Source organism: Xenia sp. Carnegie-2017, unplaced genomic scaffold (assembly GCF_021976095.1).
Source record: "Xenia sp. Carnegie-2017 unplaced genomic scaffold, XeniaSp_v1 HiC_scaffold_14, whole genome shotgun sequence".
NCBI lineage: Eukaryota > Metazoa > Cnidaria > Anthozoa > Malacalcyonacea > Xeniidae > Xenia > Xenia sp. Carnegie-2017.
In genome coordinates this window covers 3,706,795-3,728,347 of record NW_025813447.1, presented here as the reverse complement: position 1 = coordinate 3,728,347, position 21,553 = coordinate 3,706,795, and the positions used below count along the sequence as shown (strand labels likewise).

Below are 21,553 nucleotides of genomic sequence, written 5' to 3'. Positions count from 1 at the left end.
GGGCCGAGTTTTATGATGGGAGTGGGTTTTTAATGTATTTCGTTCGTGGCTAGAGTTACAGCAGGTGACGTCAAGCAAAACTAAAGTGAACGTTACAATCATGAATTTGTCATCTCTCTTTAGAAAACCAAACACAAAATCATATGTTGTGCAGGGTTCCATATGGAGATATATTATTGTGTTGTTTTTAGTTGCAGATAGTTGTAGATCGTCGATCCAGGTTATTGCAATCCTGTGTAGGATTGTTGGTGGTGGTATTGATAAACGTTTTGAATAGACTCTGAAGATAACTACCTCAAAGGTTGTAGAAACGTCAGTTAGCACCAACACCAACTGTCCCCAGAACTGCATTAATCTGGACGATCTACATCTAGAAACATGTAAGTGTACCTATCTGGATCAAATCATTCGCTTTGTTGTTTTAATCGTTATGTGTTCATCACACGAGTTCACCTCGAAAAGTTTTCTTTGTTTGGACATGAAGTTATTGCATCCATAGGCATGAGAATAAAAAGAAATTTTGTATATTTTATAAAAGCTATTGATGTTATTGTACGTTAGAAAATTGTTTTTCAGAGGCCTATTACAGCTCGGAAAGAAACATAGCTTCTGGGCGATACTCCTGTCATGTTTGCGACATTTACACTGTAATTCTTATGTTATTTCTGGCTTCAAGTGTGAACAATAATTCTGACCTTACTAAGTATAGGATATTTATTGCGGCGTTTACGATAAGTTTATCTGAAAACATGATGTTATAGTTGTTAGTTATCGTTCTCAGAAATACTAAGGCAAATGTTGCAAAGTCTCGTGTGTGGCCCATAAAATTGCACGTTTTCTTTGTTCTTTTAACAAGTGCCATCTTTTGTAAACTTTGATAGAGCAAAATAATGAAAAATATAAGAAATACGTACGTGCATCGAATGATTTTACACTGAAAGAGACACTTTGATATATTAACACAGAAATGTTTACACGCAGGCTCTATTTCAGAGAACAGCCTTACTTTACAACGTAAATTTACAGGAAATAGCAATTGCTGATTGGGATTTCTACACTTTAGAGCATGCGCATTCTCCGTCTCACTTGAAATTTGCTCATGCGCAGATGTTTGATCATAAGCAAAAATGGCAGCGTGGTGATAAGCGCGGATTTCTTCTTATAAAGTTTATTTCAGTTTCTACAGGTGTAGTAGAAAGTTTTAGGTTGGCGTTTAAGGGAAGCGGCAAACATCGACTACCGCTTGCCGTTGAGGTTTGCGTTTTGCAATTCGCATTTTCCTAAGATAAATCTCTTGTTTTTTGAAAAGTTTGTCAATGTAAAAGGCATAGTCATGTTGTATACTTACATAAAAATTTAACATTGAGCCATAAACCTCACTTAATTGAGTTAAAAGTACTAAAAATCTTGCCGTAGTTCACCAACCGCAAGAAGGTCCTCTTGCCGTTAAAACGTGAACCGCAAACCGCAACGTAAACCCGCAAAGCAAACTGCAAAGCCATGATCACGTGACTTTTTGCAGTTTGTCGTCAACGCCAAACTAAAACTCTCTATTGTACAAACGTTTACACCAGATGAAGTAGCATATTTTTAGGATTTTAAACCAACAAAGACATGCATATGTTTCTTTGCGTTGGCCGCTGTTCTGTTGCTCTAAGATTATGAGTTACTTTCGAAAAGATTTTCCAATTTTTGAAAATGGAGATTACTTCATGTAATTCACAATATCTAAAACTTGCTCATGCGCAGACATTTGACCCTCCACACATGGCACTATAGCACCGTACTGATGAACACGAGTTTTTTTTTCGAAGTTGATATTTCAGCTTCTAATAATATTTTTAATGAAGTTTTTACATAAGATAAAGTAGCAGATTTTTAAGGATGTCTTTAGAATTATATTACATTTTATATAATAAATATATATTTTAGTAGCTCGCATACAGGAATATGTTCATCAACTCTGTTATCTGATTTCTACTATCTTTTACAATAGACTTTGATTTGATTCATTGCTATGGCGGTCGTTACGTTTGCTCTAGGACATAGTAAACGGGCTCCTCTTTGATTTCTATATAAGAACAAAACACCTGGATTAATCTTATGTCGAATTTCGACTTCCAATGCTCACGGTAGTCACTGCTTTTGACTTTCAATTTGGTTTCTTAGTCATAACTTATTCCTCGATTTCAGTTCCCTTCCTAATGAATGAGCTGACGATCTCATTGTTGTTATACAGATCATTTACTTCAGTGATATAGTTTCTTTTGTAATACCCTCATCAGCTATAAATGTATTGAGTTTCGAAAGTGCATCCTTGCGAGCTGTGCTCTCATGGAGTTTTCTTATGTGGAGTCCTTACATGCATCAGGTTTTTTATATCAGCAATGATCTGTTGTTGAAAGTTAAATCCAAACTTAAGACAGGAATGATATCTTCCTGAAACTGGGGTCCTTATGTATTTCACTAGGCCTTTAGTGTCATTATGAACTTGAGTCACGTGTTTTCAAAACTCTAAAGAAGTGTTGAAACTTAGGAAGTCCTATAAACCCCAGAAAATCTTGTTGCAGCAACGTCGATTCAAATAACAATTCTAGCATACTCATTTCAAAATTTCATGCTCACCCGGAAGGTCTGTTGTCTTCTTACAATTCTAAATCGTGCAGAAAAATATCAAATGAGAAAAAATCAATAGCTTTCATTTCCCTTAAGAATTATACATCATACCTGTGTAGTTGGCCACAGTGTGTCATATGGTGTATCGTCATCATTTTCTTTGACTTCATCAAACTTATTCTGCTGATGTTTATGCTTTTGAGCTGCAATATCTTTGTTGTTGTTTAATATTTTCTGGTTTGATGTCGGTAGCAGGTTATAATTTTTCTCTCCTTTAAATAAAATATAAAACCTTATGGAAACCTCAAGAAAATTTTGTGTAGTTTTATTCAGTTTTACTTTTTACTGCTACATCTTTGAAAATGGAAGCACGATTACCTTGCAATAGAGGACATTTGCCTGTAGTTTCCTGAAAAGTGGTAGATGTTTGTTGTTAGAAACAACCCTATTTACAGTCTCACATCAGTTTTAGTACTTTGAGTCGTTGCTATAATCTAACTTACACTGAAGTATTTTCGGTGGAAGGAACCACCAGTAGAAAACAAAGATTTTGGACAGAGCGTTACAGCCATTTGCAATTGACCGTGCGGCATGCATAAATTAAACTTTTGTTATAGTTTCAAAACTTGACGTTACTAACGGCTAACTTGACGTTACTATACAGCTATCTGATTGTTTCTAAGGCGTAACCCTGAGATAGCATGGGTCAATAACAAAGTGTCGCTCTCCAAGGCTACGACAAAGACACACTGTGTCTAACCAATACCAATTTAAAGTCATATAGCTAACGATTGAGTTTAACGTTTCCAAACGTCTTTCCATACTTGCCAAATTTCAACAAGTCGCAGTTGTTTATTAAATAAAAAACCACCTTCCATAACTTAACGCGTGTACGCCTTAGCAACCATGAGTTAGCCGTTAGTAACGTCAAGTTTTGAAGCTTTAACAAACGTTTAATTTATGCACGCCGTACGGTCAATTGCAAATGGCTGTAAGATAAATCAAAGGCTGGCTACTTAAAATATGTACATACAGTTCGAACATTTGTCTAATTCTAACTTTACTTTTCTTACCTTGTTTTGAAGTCTCTCTGATTTTGGCAGCAACTTCATGTAAGGTGTTTCTTCATTGGGTTCGGACGCTTTCAGGAATGTGTATCCTGACGCATCTGAGGAAATGTTTGTTTGAAGGTCCACTATGCGATACGGAGCACTGTCTTCTTCCGCTATGAAAGAAGAACAAGCTTTTAGACTTAAATAGAACGGAAAACAAGGAACGATAGGATATCAGTGTTATTGCTCGGGGCACGCTTGTTGATGTCACGTGAGAAAATTAAAATGGATACCACCTCATTCTTAGTGCGATAACATATTTACGCTTAAAGAATACTTTTGCCGTTATAAGGCCCAAATCACTAATGAAAAAGACCGACATAAATGCATGCAGCCATCTTTTTATCGAAAAGAAAGAAAGTGTGGCAATAGAAATTGATGACAAAAAGGGACATCTGTGACAAAAAGGGATATCTGTGACAAAAGTGGTGTGTGGGTGACAAAAATGGATATATGTGACAAAAATGGATAAATGTGACAAAAATGGATATATGTGACAAAAATGGATATCGTTATTCTTTAGAGTTTGTTGATGAAGGTAAATGTGTTGATAGTTTATACATGGATAATATATGGATAATATATGGTCTATATGGATAATTGGTATCAATGTGTGCTGAATAACATTGAATATTGGTATTTCGTGGGGTTTACCTTCTTTAATGTACTTACCGTCTATGTAACCGAACTCCTCATCCTGATCATTATTGTTTTTTCTATAAGAAAGAAGAATACATTAGCAAAGCTGCGTTTCTAAGACGAAAAAAAGAAAAGAGGAAAGTCAAATTTTGGCAGATCACAAAAGCATACACAGGTAATATTTTTAAGATGACACGAGTAGCGTTTTTCAGCAGACGTAGAGTTTCGAGGAAGGAGAGAAGAAAAAAAAAACGTTTCTTGATAGATGACCGAGGGAAGACACAAATGAAGAATTTGATAGATGATAGAGAAGACTCCAATGAGTTTTTTCATAGATGAGAGGGAAAATAGAATTGAAAACTCAGTCAGGTGTCAAGGATAATACACGGGTAAAATATTTTTCAGATTACAGAGAGACGATAAGAGGCCGAGTGAAGTATTGTAGTGATTTCTGCGTCATCTCTTGGCTTATTAGCGTCCACGAAATCTTTGAATGTATTTGAATGATCTAATGAAAATGCTGTCAATTTTTATGACCTTTTGATTCTTTTCAATCAAAGATAAGCCTTGAATGCCCGGTTTGATAAATGTGTCGTAATCAAAAAGCCAAAATAAAAGTGAATCGAGAAAAAATTCTCTGGCTGTAGAGAGTTACTACCATGAAACTTAAAAATAATTAATGCTAAAAAAGGCTAATTAATGCTAATAAATAATGCTAAAAATTAATTTATGGTGGAAACCTTCTTTCTTTCCTTCGACATCGAACCCATGTCCAACAGGTGGTGACAGTTGCAACCATCGCACCCAATCCGACACTCAATCCAATCACTAATCTGGATTTAGGGTTGTCGGATTTATTGTCTTGACCCTGCAAAAATACATGGTAGATTGAAGTGAACTAATGAGTTTTCCATTGTGCAGACGATCAAGTTTATAAATAAGAATCAACCAGTTTTGATAGTTGTTTGAGCTGTCAAATGGTTTTGATTGGAAAAAGCATTTGAAGTAATTTAGATATTTAAGTCATAGTAAAACGTTGTTAATAAACACCGAATTGAAAATTGAGATTAGATTGAGATTTGTTAGTTTGGATTAGAAATAGTTTCTGAACTTATCTATCTGATATCAAAACGCTGTCATCAGTAAAGAAGTTGTCGTTGCCCAATTCATACCTTAATTAAGATATATTTCTAACTTAGTTAATGTTTGTTGCCATCTTATATACATTTTCATATCATCGATCAACGTGCTTGGTTATTATTTTTCAAGCTCAACAGGTCTTCATGTGAACTGGGTGACCGCTCCTCACGATTCCTGACTAACTAGTCGAATTTTTCTATCATGCTTGTTAATTGCATTAAAAGACATTATCTTTGAGCACTGGGGCACGATTCTTCATTATTGGTTGAATTGTTGACTTGATTGGGAAAAAACCCGGAAAATCGAAAGCATTTGTTCTTTGTATATTTGACAAAAACTTTTCAGTATTATAGCTCTCACCTTTTTCAGTACTATGTAGCTACGTGCAGGCCTCTACCTTTTTAGTACTGTAGTATTGCAGGTTTTACCTTTTTTAGTACTGTGTAGCTACGTGCAGGCTCTCTACCTTTTTCAGTACTGTGTAGCTACGTGCAGGCTCTCTACCTTTTTTAGTACTCTGTAGCTATGTGCAGGTTTCTCTTTTCAGCACTGTTGTTACGTGCAGGTTCTCTACCTTTTCAGTACTGTAGCTATGCAGGCTCTCTACCTTTTTCAGTACTGTGTAGCTACGTGCAGGTTCTCTATCTTTTTCAGTACAGTGTTGCTACGTGCAGGCTCTCTACCTTTTTCAGTAGCTACTGTAGCTACGTGCAGGTTCTCTATCTTTTTCAGTAGCTACTGTAGCTACCTGCAAAATTAACCTCGTGTTACAAGACATGAATTATGCTAGTCTTAATTGGACATCTGTGGTTGCTCTTGTAAACAAATAAGTCGAACTTTTCTAACACGCAATGTAAATTGCATTTAAAGACATTAACTTTGAGCTTAGCTGGGGCACGATTCTTCATTATTAGTCACAAAAAACCTCGAAAAACCGAAAGCACTTGTTCAACGGATATTTGACAAAAAACGTTTTCATTACTGCAGCTACGTGCAGGTTCTGAACGTAAATGAACTTGTTGTTACAAGACATGAACTGTGCTAGCCTTAATTGGACATCTGTGGTTGCTTTTGTAAACAAATTAGTCGAATTTTTCTATCATGCTTATGAATTACATTTGAAGACTTTGACCTGTAGATTAGCTAGGGCACTTTTCTCCATTATTAGTTGCGAAAAAACCCCGAAAAATCGAAAGTACGTGTTCTTCGTATATTTGACAAAAACTTCTTCAGTATTGTAGCTACGTGCAGGCTATCTATCTTTTTCAGTACTGTAGCTACGTGCAAAATTAACTTGGTGTTACAAAACATGAATTATGCTAGTCTTAATTGGACATCTGCGGTTGCTCATGTAAACAAACTAGTCGAATTTTTCTATCATGCATGTCAATAGCATTTAAAGAAATTAACTTTGAACTTCGCTGAGGCATATTCTACGGATATTTGACAAAAACATTTTCAGTACTTTAGCTACGTGCAGGCTATCTATCTTTTTCAGTACTGTAGCTACGTGCAAAATTAACCTCGTGTTACAAGACATGAATTATGCTAGTCTTAATTGAACATCTGTGGTTGCTCCTGTAAACAAACTAGTCGAATTTTCCTATCATGCATGTCAATAGCATTTAAAGACATAAACTTTAAGCTTAGCTGGGACACGATTCTTCATTATTAGTTGAATTGTTAACTTGATTGCGAAAACCCCCGGAAAACCGAAAGCACTTGTTCTACGGATATGCGACAAAAACGTTTTCAGTACTGTAGCTACGTGCAGGTGTTCTATCTTGAGTATCTCTATCTACAAGCGGTATCAAAGTCTTTACTCCGTATTTTGACGTCATTTATAGAAACTACACAAAGAGTGTAATAAAGTTACGAACAATCTATGCGCGAAAGCATTACTATAATTTTGTTAGATGGTGACAAAAAAAATACATCAGTGATGGCTTATCCCATTGTTATGTGACTTAACACATTGTGAAAATCAGCTTCGTTGAAATGTAGCTAATGTCCCGATTTAACACACTCGCTCTTCGTTTACTTGAACCTTACTTTTTTTGTTCCTTCTGGAGCTGTGGTCGTCGTCAGTTCGGATTCACGTCTTCTGGATATATCTCTTGCTGAAATTTTTAAGAAAGAGATGCGTATAATCTTCTTTAATGTTATATCTTATTTTAATACCGTGTCAGTTTTCATACATGATTAAAGACCGACAACAACGTGGAAAATTGCTAAAATTTGCATTGTTTTGTATTTTATGTCGCTTAAAGGAAGTTGAGTCATTTTGGAATGACGTTTGATTGCGTAGGTAAATTAATTATATGTTAATCATGTACGTCCATCAGCCAGTTATGACGTTTCATACTGTCTAATAACTTATACTCTTTATTGCGCAGATTTCCTTCAAGCAACCGTAAATACTAGCGTAAAATTATTAAAAATACTGATCAGTTGTAGTTCACAGTAGTTGTTCTCGACTCAACTGGATTTTGTTACAGTAGAGCTTGTGCCGTAGATACGCATGAGTTAAGCCAGACAATTATTCGATATTCTTTATTAAAACTTCGAGTGTGAGAAAGCCATCGTATTGCTATATCCACTCCATCTTTGTGTAGATATTAGAGTGGTGAAGCCAGCGCAATCTTTTACTCCTATACAATTGCAAATTTTTCAGCGAATAAACCCAAAAATCTTTGCATTGTCGAAGTAAAAACCGGCTGACTTCGTTACTCTATATTTAAAGGGACTCATGTTATCTTGGTTGTCAAATATAATATATAAATCTGATAGAATGCTACAATGCTAACTTACTGAGCAGGTTACTTTTGATGATTTCGTATATTTCGTCTCCTTTGCAGTGAATATTCAATAGAACGTCTTTGGTGAAAGTGTCACTCCTCCTCAGATCAATGATACACTAAATGAAAGAAGGAGACCACACACGGATTTATAATGTACTCTGAAAGGTAAATGTTACCTAGAGATTCTAACATCCTGATTTGGCACGAGTAGATATGTCTCACGCCGCGTAAGACTCGATTTTGCTGAAATTCATGAACATAAGAAACCGTTACCTTGCCTTACACGACTCCCCGCTCACAGTAATCAACTGAACTCATAAAAACTTAGTGCATGTAGTATAGTGAGAATTTTTCATCGAACTACTGATAAAAAGAAAGTGTATGGAGGCACATTGTTGACGTAATATAAGGGCAGGCACTTGGAAATGAGGAGATCAATCTCAACAAGCTCACTAAAATATGCAACGGAAAACATCGCGAAGTTTCGAAACACGCGACTTCGAAACTTCGAGGAATTTTGATCAGCGCAATACTTAATACAAAAACACAGTTCTTTGAAGACTAAGGCACTTTGGTTGTGGTTAAATGAGCGAGAAAATGTGCAAAGGAGATGTCGAGACGAATGAAGTTGTGTACAAACTAGTCTAACATCTCAATGCAGCATAGTCTCGCAATATTTTGATTTTGTTGTATTATCATGGGGCGCTTTGTGTGGAATCATAATCGCTTTCTGGAAAGTGTCTTGACCTTTGAGCAATCCACCCTTCCTTCATCTATTTTCGCCTATAAGCGAAGTTCTCGGGACAAAGCCATGTACTTCCTTGGCAATTTATAGTCGGATATATTTGGAATTTGAGTGGGCCAATAAATAGCGATAGTTAAATAGGAAATTTCCCAATCGTATAGTTTCTTGGGTTCGGCCGGCATTGTTTATTTGGTCAGACTATGTGAATACAGGCCAGTCTTATTGGCAACGATCGCGTGATTAGAAATTTCATTCGAAATGTTCTATCAACAGCGAACTTTACTCACGCAAGTGAAGCCTTTGAAGACTGCATTTTTCCCCACGATGCTTTGTGAAAAAGTTTTTGTGATAATCTTATTAATCTGAACAATAAACTCTGTATTGTGAAGTTTGATAAGGAAAGTGAAAGTTTTCCCCCACGATGCTTTGTGAAAAACTTTGTGTTATGATTTCATAAAACTGAGCAGTAAATTCCTTATGGTGAAGTTTTAATAAGGAAACTGGTGATCATTACGTACCGTAAAGTTTCCTCTTTGCTTTGCCAAATTAGTCGAATATTTGTTGAAAAGCGCAGAAGTATTTTCTAAATGGCGTAGCTCAAACAAATTTGCTTCGTTGTAAATTATTTTAATTGTACAATTAGGAAAATAACTCTTTTCCGATTCCTCTGTGACTAAGCACGAGCAATTACCTGTTAAAAGATTAAAATGGGAGTTGGATGGCAAAACATTCGGGTGGTAAGGGCACGTGATCATGAAATTAATTATTGTTACGGCGTCGTTTAGTTGATGAAAATCATATTGCAGATGTAGATATACTGAAAGATGAAAAATAATTGTTGATCGAACGTTCGTCGAAATAAATTATAGTTTTAAATTCAGCTATACCTTTATGATAATGCCATTGTTTCTGAAGTTACGTGATTAATTATACATTAGGAAATGATACTCGACTGTGAATTATTATAATCTAATAAACAGTGTAACACTGTCAGCGGAGGGCAATGATCACGTGATTAATATGCGAATGAATCATGTATATGTTAAGACAAGTGGGGTGTGTAGTTTCACTATTTAAAGAACAAGCGTCAAACAAGCAATACACTGAGGGTGTTGTATTTCGCTCACTCATTTCCTGTGATTTTAACATGAAGTAGGTCAGCTAGGAAGCTTAGCTCGGAATTGTGCATTTGGAAAATCATAGTCTTCAAGAGATTTTTGAAGCCATGCTATCCTGTGGCAAGCTTTATTATCCTGGCATCGTGTGATTGGTTCCTGTTTTAAGCATCGTGTTGTCTTTAATCTTCGTAATACATGCACGTATTATAACAAGGCAAATCATTGCCTGCAACGTCGATAATGCTCCTTTAGTTTGTCAAAAAGTGCGCGTGTGAATAAACCACTTTTCTGCTTCTACTTTTTATAATAATCTCAATGTAACAACGCCAACGATGGGCTAAATACTACAGTATAATGTGGCCAAATACCAAAATTTAATTACAAAAATCGACGATTGTGTTATTTCTATTGTATGAAGTCATTCCTCGTGCTCAACCAATCGCTTATAAGATAACTTTTTATGTTTTGTGATTGCAATAGGTATGAAAACGATTGAAAAATTAGTTTCCATTACTTTGATTATGAGAGAACTTGCGTCTTGTTGCAATAAATAATAAATGACAACAATAACCATGATTAAATAATAACTGATGTTCAAAACGTTTTGTGGTGAATTTTATTTTTTAATTATGACTGCATTCTCTTCACACAACCTTAATATTCAAATTTCTATTAAAAGTCTTGCAATTTCTGGAAATACAAACTACAAATATTTATACTTAAGTGGTAACGGTAGCTCAATACCCCAGTCAGGGTTCATACTTGTGAAGTTACAATTGCTAAATACCCATGTTTGAGACCGAGGAGAGTCTTTATATTCTTTTTTTTTTGGGGGGGGGGAAGAACCTGAATTGATCTATAAATTAGTTTCCCCTTTCTTTCTCTCGCAAAACATGTTTGGCATGTTTATAAATTCCGGGATCACGATTTTGGGATACTCAGAAAATAGCCAATAAAGTCCTCATAAAAATGTCAATAAATCTGATGAAATTGGTTTTGGCACATTTTATCTGAATTTCGCAGTTAGCATTTCAAATAGCATTTGTTAACTATTACAACACATTCAAGTAAAATATTTTAGTGAACCTCGTCGTCGTGAAATTTGACCAATGTTTTTTCTTTTGTAAACAACGCTTATAGTTTGAGCCATAGATTAGTTATAGTATTTTCAATTTTACGCTTGCATTTCTTTTCACTGAAGTCATAGTACTAATTTTAACTTGACCATGATTCATATTTCTACGAACAATGAAGCGTTGGGACCGTGTCCGCACAGTTGCGTTCAATCCATCAACATAGTTCGAAGCATAGACAAAACAAATAAGAACACAACGCATCTTACCGTATTGTGTACTTACACTTTTCTATCCATTTCTTAAAATCATCTTTGTGTGTGTCAGCAAATCCAGCGGAGGAAAAGCGAACTTGAAATCCCAACCACAAACATAAACGTACTAAGTTGAATCCGAACAAGTACCTCGAACGCATCATATCTGATATTTGATGAATCTTTATATGTTGTTTTTGTAATACGATATGTATAAGCGTCCGGTTGCCATGAATTAAAAGCCAAGTTAGCGTGCAAAGTAAACAAACAGTGTAAAGGCCAATTTATACTTCTTACGACATGTGTCGCGCGACACTCTGGCTTGTGCAATCTATGGGCACGCGCCATCCGACAATCAAATAAAGCATTTATAGTAAACGCGACAACCGCGCAAAATCTGCATACAAATTCAAAATTATGTTGACATTTACATCAAGTAGTGCATTGGCAGCATTGTTAAAATTCTTTGTGAATCAAATGAATTCATTTCTGCTAAAATGCTAGACAACCACGACACGCTAATGACAATAGCAGGTATAATTTTTCCGCCAGGATTGCCACTCTTCGATCTTAAACGCGTTTTGGCTTTCCTAAATCGGTCCCGTATTTTCTTCCATTTTTGTCTGCAAACAGCATCGTTTGTTTCGAGCTTTTCGCGATTTCCTTCCATGAATTCGTAGTTTTTTGTAGGTCTTTATCATCTCTTCTAGACGAGTCTTATATATATGAGGGTATTTCCTAACTTCTTCCGCTAATCTTTCTTCGCATCCATCCATGATTTAATATTTTTTCATATTTGTGATAAATATATGCTGAGACAAACACAAATGACTAACCACGTGTTATTAGATAGCCAATTATCTTGCGCGACAATTCGACAAAATGTCTGCGACGTTACAACTTTTTGCGAGGTGCACGTGTGCGACAATACGGTGAAATTACGTCAAATGTTACTTCCGTTTTGGTGATATGACGTCATATTCCTCATGCGACATGGCGCGCGACACTTGTCGCACGAAGTATAAATTAGCCTTAACAGTGTAGATGTTTGTCAAAAGTTGTAAATGATGTGTTGCTGCGTACCATTTGCATTCTTCCCTACATTCATAAATTGAATTTTTCGATTTTTATCCAATTGTAGTTCGTTTGTCGGCCAGTTTCTCCATTCTCAGAATTTGGCAATTGTCCGTTGTGTTTAAGGAAATGCTCAATTTATAGCAAAGATGTGAGGGTTTGCATCAATAAGTAATTGCAAGCTCGCGAGAATCATTTACAGCCAGCCGTGGTTATACGTTTCATTTTTATTTAGGTTCTTTTAGGAGTTACATTTTATATGGCTGCCCTACGAGTCACATTTCTAAGGTTTCCTTAGAAATCACATTTCTAATAATTGCTGTTGATTTCTATTGTCACACTTCTAAGTATTCGTTTTTCGCTTGGTGGATTTTTGAGCTTTCACGAAATTTATTGTTTGACCAACGAAGCAAGTCAAATTAAGTGCGTTTTTGACAAGCGTCGTGAAATTGAAAGTCTCTTCACGAGATGCTTTCTATGTAGAGAAATCACTGTTTATAATGGCCACCGACTGTAGATAACCATGAGCAGGTGTTGCTTCATTGTGACGTCATTGTTAGTATTGTTTTGTTTATAAACGTGTGATTAATTGTACATTGATTTACAGACTTATAAACGCAAATTTTCATTTTAGGAGCTTAATTTAGACTAAGAAATTACCGACGTAGTCCTAAATAGTAGTCTTTCACTTTGGGGTAAATGTCAACGATGTAGCAAATTTCTATTCGAGATTTCGATTATTTTTTTCCGTCTTTTACGCGCATTGGCAAAAAAGTTCAAACCACTCAAATATATTCAATTCAAGATTATATTTCTTTTACTATGACAGATCTATTTTCACATGTTTTCACCTTTAAATAACGCCAGTTAGACAATATTGTCCCTTTTCTATGATGAATGTAATCTCTAAACGCAGCGTTCGTTGCGATTCTGAGGATGTAGGCGGATCTGTGATGACCGAGTTCTTCTGTCAGCCAACTTTGTCGTAGCCGTGTTGCAGCCCATGCTTGTTGTAAAAAGCTGTCATGACGTATTTTGATGACGTAGTTGACCCACAGTGGCGAAAGAGTAGACTTTCAATATTTGGTTAATAGAACCGCTGTCAATATGTCTGCTCTTTCTGTTATTATTTGACTATCTCCGATATCAGAAAATTGTTATCCGTTGTCGATCTTATGTCTTTCATTGCCAGTTTTACTATTGCTAGTTTGCCATTCCCTATTTTGCTTTTGTTATTGTTATTATTGTTTTCAAATTTTTTTTTAACGTGTTTTTGATGTATAGTGATGTCTACTCGCCAGTATTAAGCAAATCTTCTCGCAGTGTCCAATTCCACGCATGACAATGTTACTACAGTAAGAGGGAAGAAAAATTTTTGTGTTTGTTTTCAGTTATCTGTGCAAAAAAATTTTGTACATATTTTAAAGTTTGGATTGCTTATGATGAACCGTTTACTGAATCCGTCTGCTAGAAATTACGTTTCTTGATAACCGTGCTTTGTTCACCATAAACATAGAAGGTATTCCTGTACTTTGGTAAGCGTGGTACGTAAAGGAATCCTGTACTTTGTTAAGCATGGTATATACATAAATCTCTGTAATTTGTTAACCATAAACATGCAAGGATCCCTGCACTTGTAGCTACACCCAGGGATCCCTGCACTTGTACTTACATCCAAGGATTCATGCACTTGTAGCTACATCCAGGGATTCCTGCACTTGTAGCTGCATCCAAGGATTCATGAACTTGTAGCTACATCCAAGGATTCATGCACTTGTAGCTACATCCAAGGATTCATGCACTTATAGCTACATCCAGGGATCCCTGCACTTGTAGCTACATCCAAGGATTCATGCGCTTGTAGCTACATCCAGGGATCCCTGCACTTGTAGCTACATCCAAGGATTCATGCACTTGTAGCTACATCCAGGGATCCCTGCACTTGTAACTACATCCAAGGATTCATGCACTTGTAGCTATATCCAAGGATTCATGCACTTATAGCTACATCCAGGGATCCCTGCACTTGTAGCTACATCCAAGGATTCATGCGCTTGTAGCTACATCCAGGGATCCCTGCACTTGTAGCTACATCCAAGGATTCATGCACTTGTAGCTACATCCAGGGATCCCTGCACTTGTAACTACATTCAAGGATTCATGCACTTGTAGCTACATCCAAGGATTCATGCACTTGTAGCTACATCCAAGGATTCATGCACTCGTAGCTACATCCAGGGATCCCTGCACTTGTAGCTACATCCAATGATTCATGCACTTGTAGCTACATCCAATGATTCATGCACTTGTAGCTACATCCAAGGATTCACGCACTTGTAGCTACATCCAGGGATCCCTGCACTTGTAGCTACATCCAAAGATTCATGCACTTGTAGCTACATCCAGGGATCCCTGCACTTGTAGCTACATCCAAGGATTCATGCACTTGTAGCTACATCCAAGGATTCATGCACTTGTAGCTACATCCAAGGATTCATGCGCTTGTAGCTACATCCAGGGATCCCTGCACTTGTAGCTACATCCAAGGATTCATGCGCTTGTAGCTACATCCAGGGATCCCTGCACTTGTAACTACATCCAAGGATTCATGCACTTGTAGCTACATCCAGGGATCCCTGCACTTGTAGCTACATCCAAGGGTTCATGCACTTGTAGCTACATCAAAGGATTCACGCACTTGTATCTACATCCAGGGATCCCTGCACTTGTAACTACATCCAAGGATTCATGCACTTGTAGCTACATCCAGGGATCCCTGCACTTGTAGCTACATCCAAGGGTTCATGCACTTGTAGCTACATCAAAGGATTCATGCACTTGTAGCTACATCCAGGGATCCCTGCACTTGTAGCCACATCCAAGGATTCATGCACTTGTAGCTACATCCAAGGATTTATGCACTTGCAGCTACATCTAGCGATTCCTGCACTTGTAGCTACATCCAGGGATCCCTGCACTTGCAGCTACATCAAAGGATTCATGCACTTGTAGCTACATCCAGGGATCCCTGCACTTGTAGCCACATCCAAGGATTCATGCACTTGTAGCTACATCCAAGGATTTATGCACTTGCAGCTACATCTAGCGATTCCTGCACTTGTAGCTACATCCAGGGATCCCTGCACTTGTAGCTACATCCAAGGATTCATGCACTTGTAGCTACATCCAGGGATCCCTGCGATTGTAGCTACATCCAGGGATTCCTGCACTTGTACCTACATCCAGGGATTCCTGCACTTGTACCTACATCCAGGGATCCCTGTATTTATTTAAGCATGTTAGCTACGTACCGAGGCCGACATCCCTGCTTTTGGTTATACATGGTAGCTAAATTCAGGGACCTTATGCGAGGTTACGCATGGTAAATACAGGGATCCCTGCTCCTTGTCAAGCATGGTCAATAAAGGGATTCATGCACTTTGTTTACCATGAACAACTGAGCATAGAGGTATCCCAATACTTTTTATTAACATACATACATCACATGCATAAAATCACACGTTGCAAGAATTTGTTTTTCAATTGTTCAAAGTGGTGCTCTTATTTCGGCTAACCTTCGTGATAAGCAATACTATAACCAACAGTCTTTCTCAGGACTGTACTAAACTGAATGATCTACATCCACAAAAATATTGCTGCGTTTTTATTTTATTCCAGACAGCGAGTACCGACTCTCATCTAGGCTGATAAAATTTGTCGAAGTAATTTCGACCAGTCACAGGCAATCTGTGCAGTTATGAGCCTGTAAATTAAAAGGTGGACATAATTTTGACACTCTTTCAAAATATAGAGACTTTTTTACAGTTCAGTACTCTGATCATCAAAGGTAGCCAGTTCCGATTCACTTCATATGTCCAATTGCGGAGCACATTACGATACATTGCCAATCATATCCATCTTTTGTTTACACTTGACAAATTTTAAGTTTTACTGTTTTTACTGTCCATTCCAAAAGCATTGGCACGTGGGTGATGCCTCAATAATCATTCTCGTATTTAAATTTATCAATGACAAAAGCTCATCACATTCTCATTTGAGCCATAATGGAAACAGAGAAAAGAAAGTGTGTGAACGTTGAGGATTCTCACTTCTCATTTATTTGGTCGAACAAGTTTTATTGATTTTCGATAGTTTTTACTATAAAGTTGGTATATCAGAATTGGCCTAAGAAGTTGTTGTTTATATAGTGTTGGACCATGCTTAGCTCTCTTTTTTCTTACCCTTTCTGCCAGTAAGTACCAGCTACTTTCTTTCTATTTTGGTATTTCAGCAGTGTGTCATACTTCGTGAGGCCAGGTGCAACATTTTTGTGACCTTGGATATACTTTGGTATAAGTGTCTATTTCAATTATATCTATTTAAATTAAAAAACAAATGACACTTATCTTAAGCTGAAGTATGATGATAATTCTACAAAATTATTTTGGTGCAAAATGGTCTACATAATTGGCATCCTATTAATAGGTCAAACTGTACAGATCGATGTGTTGAACATTAATTTTGTAAAAAGTTATAGTAGCCCTTTGCGTAGTTTTTTGTATTGTCAATGTTGCCATAATTTTTAAGAATAGTGGACAATGCAATATAGACAATATGCCTTTATTATTCTTTCGAGCTCTATCTGTGTTCCAAAGAACGTTGCAATAGAGAATTTTGTAATGAACACCTAGTTTGCATAAATATGGCATAAAGTAATGTTGAGCGGGACTGAGCTGGGCATAATATAGCAATATTGTTACTCTGCACGACAACGAGAAGGGAGGAAGCAAATGAATGCATACCTTACAAATTCTTAAAAAATATGGCAAATGAAGAGTAACAAGAGCGAGAATTAATCTGAATAAATTCGTAACACAGTTAATATGACCGAAGCAAGAGGAAGGCGAGGAAAAAGAATCTGACATAGTTGAAATATCTTTGCTCAACTAAATAAAACGATTACCTTTTGTGAAGCAGGCAATTAATTTGATGCAGCCTTGGAGACCTAGAATGAAGAGAGTGGGAAGCTAAATTAATTTGTGCAACTAACGCAGAAAGAAGCAACTGAATGTACTGGCGAGAGAACCGGCGGGCGAAGATGTATCAGTTGGAAAGTTTTCCTTGATTGACGAGGATGACAAGGGAGCTAAGGGCTCCCTACCATCGTTGGCCTGTACTGAGCAGAAAAATAGCGCAAATTCTGAAGATTCAAATAGGGATTGAATGACCTGCAAAGTGAGCAACAACTTGCAGAAAATCAGCTTAATGGACAAACTGTTGTTATTGTAACAGAAGGCTGACAGAAAGCTGAAAATTAAGCTAGTCAAACTTTATCTTCACAACAAGTTTTGATTATCTAAGCGTAAAGACTTGGAAAACTTTACTGTCATTGTGTAATTGTTAAGAAGGTAGACTCAGGGGCGGATCTAGGGGTAGGCACCATAGGCAAGTGCCTATGGTGAAATTACCAAAATATACTTCGACTTAGATTCGATACGAATTTATCGAATTATGAAACTATGAATAGCACTTTATCGTAGTCAAATCATCTGACTTTTGTTTAGAAATGTTGTGCAATTAAATGACGTAATTTTGATATGAATCGTAGTCCAGATGCGTATGATTATCTATAAAGCTCCGTGTCGTTAGGCAAAGCAGCCATTTTGCCTAAGTCAAGAAGGCGATCTAGCCATTTGATTGGTTGTTAGCAATTTGCCTAAACAAGATGAATTTGCCTAACTTGACATCGTGTATAGGTATTCTGATTGGGCAATTTTTGCAACCGTATGCTTTCATTGGTCAATTTTTTGCCTAACTTGAGCAATTCCAACCAATCATTGCTGTTGATAAGCATAGTTGAGCTAGGCAAATTAGGCAATTGAAAATTAACATACACTCGTATTGTTTCTGAACAGCCTCTGTGCTCAGTTTACGGTTTTGTGATATTTTATAATGTCTTCATTGTGTTGTGGTAATTTATACGAGACTGCTCAGTCTGCGTTGGCCAAAAACGATTTAAAATGCCTTAATGAGCTTTATTCTCGTTTATTGGTCGACGTTCGACCTATGTTTACTAACGAGCAGCTGTTAGATAGAATTTATGACCCCGACCATACTCTGTGTCGAAATTTTGGAGCTGAAATATATGTGCCAAAGCACGCTCATGACGGAAAGACTTGTACTGCAATAAGGTAAATATATTATAATTATATATATCGTATTGTAGTATTTATATATACGTGTAAAATGGTTAAATCTCAATTTCGCTAGGCTATATCTTTGTCTACAGTCAGCAATTCATTCATACAATGCAATCAATCTACCAAACAAAATATTAATTTCTTTTCTTGAATATTTTTTAAGATCTGAAGCTTCTGGCAATTGCCTCTACAGTTCAGCTTCCCTAGTTCTGGTAGGTAACAATGCATTGGTCCCTACTTTGCGAATTTTAACATCGCTTGAGCTATTTATTCATGCTGCTTTTTATGCTCAACACCCATGCTTTTTGTCTGTTATAAGTGAGCACAGTGATTACTTTGCCCAAAGCTTAAACAATCTTTTGCCTTTGTCAGTGTCTAAAGAATGTTTAGACACTGGATATACAACAGATGAACTGGTAAAACAGGAGGCTATTTTAAATTGTAATGACCAGAAATGGTCATCTTTTCTTTGTATTTTGGGCCTATCTTCTGTTTTAGGTAGAAAAATTCATACTTTTTATCCTGATTCTGGTGAAAGTAGATATAAATTGTTATTTAATCGTATTGTTCAGCCCGGTTATTAAGCCAAAGAGGTTTGGATGCTATTAATATTTTGTTTTGTCATGAAGGATCTGTACAACCAGGTGAGACTTTTCAGTCTAATCATTTTGTGCCTCTCATTTTCCATGCCCACAGGTTGAAGCGAAAATTGTCTAATTCCTGTACACAGTCTAATTCTAGCAGCTCAACAACAGAGAAACGAAAATTTGTCAAAATTTTTCCAAATATTGCACCAAAACAGTTGACATTTCAAATTTTTACTTCAACTAATAGGCCTGCTGCCCAACCAACTTTTAAAAGGATGCCCAATGAGAGTTTTTCTTCTGCTGCAGCTCTTGCTCAGACATTAAATAAAGCCAATAGTCTTTTGCTTCACACATCATCCCAGGAACTATTGCCTGGTATTCCAACTTCTGGTGATATGCAACCTGCTGTTTTAACCCATAATTTTGATGTTTCCTTGTAGGGAGAAAGTTAAGGGTATGGATAATTCTGAAATATGTCATTTGATAAAAAATGTATATAAACCAGATAAAAAGTATCATTTTCCTAAATCTAATGGCAGATCATTTAGGCATGATTGGCTAGACCAGCATGAATGGCTTTGCTATTCACCTTCACAAAATGGTGCGTATTGTCTATCGTGTGTGTTGTTTGGCAATAGATTCCCAGGCAAGGCCAGTAAAGTAAAAAAGTTGTTTACTGAACCTCTTCAAGATTGGAAGAATGCTAAATGCTCTTTCACTCAACATGCTGGAAAAAGTAAAGGGAGGGAAGTCGGTTTGCATGCATCCACATCACCAATTTTTGATGCTTTGCGTTCCCAAATATCAGGTACTCTGCAGCCTATCGAGATGATCATGGATGCTGGTATCAAGAAAGAAATAGAACAGAATAGGGAAATACTATCTCCAATTATTGATTCTGTCATTTTTTGTGGACGTCTAGGTTTACCTCTTCGTGGGCATCGTGATGATTCCAAGTATCACCCTACTGTTGGTTGTTATTCATCTGGAGGGGTTGGTAATTTCATTGAAACACTCAATTATGGAGTTAGGAGAGGGGATAAAGTTTTAGAAAATCATTTAAAGAATTGTGGTAAGAATAGAAGTTATATTTCTAAAACAAGTCAAAATAAAATCATTAAATGTTGTGGCCAGGTAATCAGTAATCAGATTATTTCTGATATCAAAAAGTAAGTTTTTTCTGTTATTGCTGATGAAGCATCTGATTCTTCACATAAAGAACAAATGTCTCTTGTTTTGCGCTTTGTTGATACCGATATGAATATCAGGGAAGAATTCATTTCATTTCTTTTTGTAAGTGGGGACTAAGTGGTGCTCAACTTGCCAAGCTACTTTTAGAGGCTCTAAAGGAACTGACTTTATCAATAGATGATTGTAGGGGGCAAGGTTATGATGGGGCTGGTTCAGTTGCTGGTTGCACTAATGGTCTAGCAGCTCAAATTTTAAAGCTTAACCCAAAGGCTCTTTATACACACTGCTATAGTCATAGGTTAAACTTATCCATTTGCGATTCTTTGAGTATACGTGTTGTCAATGATATGTTGAAACATGTTAACAATGCCACTAATTTTATTAAAATTTCCCAAACTCGCAATATTCCCTTTGAAAACATATACGTAATTCAGAAACAAACTCGAAAAGACTAGATTAACAGACGTTTGCAAAACTAGATGGGTAGAACGTATCGAAGGTTTAGATACATTCCAAGAGCTTTTGTACCTGTATACACCACCCTTAACGATATGTCTGAAAATCTAGATGGTGAGTTCAAACCGTCGCTTCAGTCTGATGCCTCATCTTTGTTTCAACTTATTGACAGGTTTGATTTCGTCGTTGCTTTAGTTATCACGAGAAATATTCTTGATTCAACTCTTCCAGTAACACAGTTATTACAGGGTAAGAGTATCGATATAATGGATGGTATTCATTTAATTTCAACTTTGAAAACTGAGGTGGTGAACATGAGGAATTCCTCTGATTTTTATCATGACACCTGGTATGACGAAGCGCTTGAACTGGCAGCAAAAGTTGGCATTGAAGAATGGAAACCAAGAACAGTGCGCAAACAAACGACCAGGGAAAATATTCCCCACACAACCATTTCTGAGTATTATAAACGTGCAATTACTCTTCCTCTACTAGATCATTTGCAATCTTCTTTAGAATCACGATTCGACCTTGAGAGTGTGAATGT

The 21,553-nt window shown here is 36.7% G+C and overlaps 2 protein-coding genes and 1 long non-coding RNA gene across 4 annotated transcripts; 1 reads left to right on the top strand and 2 right to left on the bottom strand.

The window, feature by feature from the left end:
• Nucleotides 1–924: 924 nt before the first annotated feature.
• LOC124434816 lies at nt 925–9,823 on the bottom strand. Its single transcript, XM_046984744.1, has 10 exons — nt 9,572–9,823; nt 8,319–8,424; nt 7,560–7,627; nt 5,108–5,235; nt 4,401–4,444; nt 3,690–3,841; nt 2,995–3,025; nt 2,728–2,888; nt 2,626–2,653; nt 925–2,071 (listed from the first exon to the last, which is right to left on the bottom strand). The coding sequence occupies exons 1-10, from the start codon at nt 9,806–9,808 to the stop codon at nt 2,028–2,030; spliced, it is 999 nt and encodes a 332-aa protein (XP_046840700.1). The 5' UTR covers nt 9,809–9,823; the 3' UTR covers nt 925–2,027.
• Nucleotides 9,824–13,837: 4,014 nt separating this feature from the next.
• Nucleotides 13,838–17,073, bottom strand: LOC124434829. The gene is made up of 3 exons (XR_006944909.1): nt 16,814–17,073; nt 16,148–16,335; nt 13,838–13,922 (listed from the first exon to the last, which is right to left on the bottom strand). It is a non-coding gene; the product is annotated as an uncharacterized LOC124434829 (long non-coding RNA).
• Nucleotides 17,074–18,393: 1,320 nt separating this feature from the next.
• Nucleotides 18,394–20,528, top strand: LOC124434821. Of its 2 annotated transcripts, none has more exons than XM_046984749.1 (3): nt 18,394–18,763; nt 18,936–18,984; nt 20,282–20,528. In XM_046984749.1, exons 1-3 carry the CDS (start codon nt 18,525–18,527, stop codon nt 20,408–20,410), a joined length of 417 nt encoding a protein of 138 aa, XP_046840705.1. In that variant the 5' UTR covers nt 18,394–18,524; the 3' UTR covers nt 20,411–20,528. The 2 variants fall into 2 exon arrangements, with proteins under 2 accessions (XP_046840705.1, XP_046840706.1); XM_046984750.1 differs by lacking the exon at nt 20,282–20,528 and adding an exon at nt 19,800–20,228.
• Nucleotides 20,529–21,553: the final 1,025 nt, after the last annotated feature.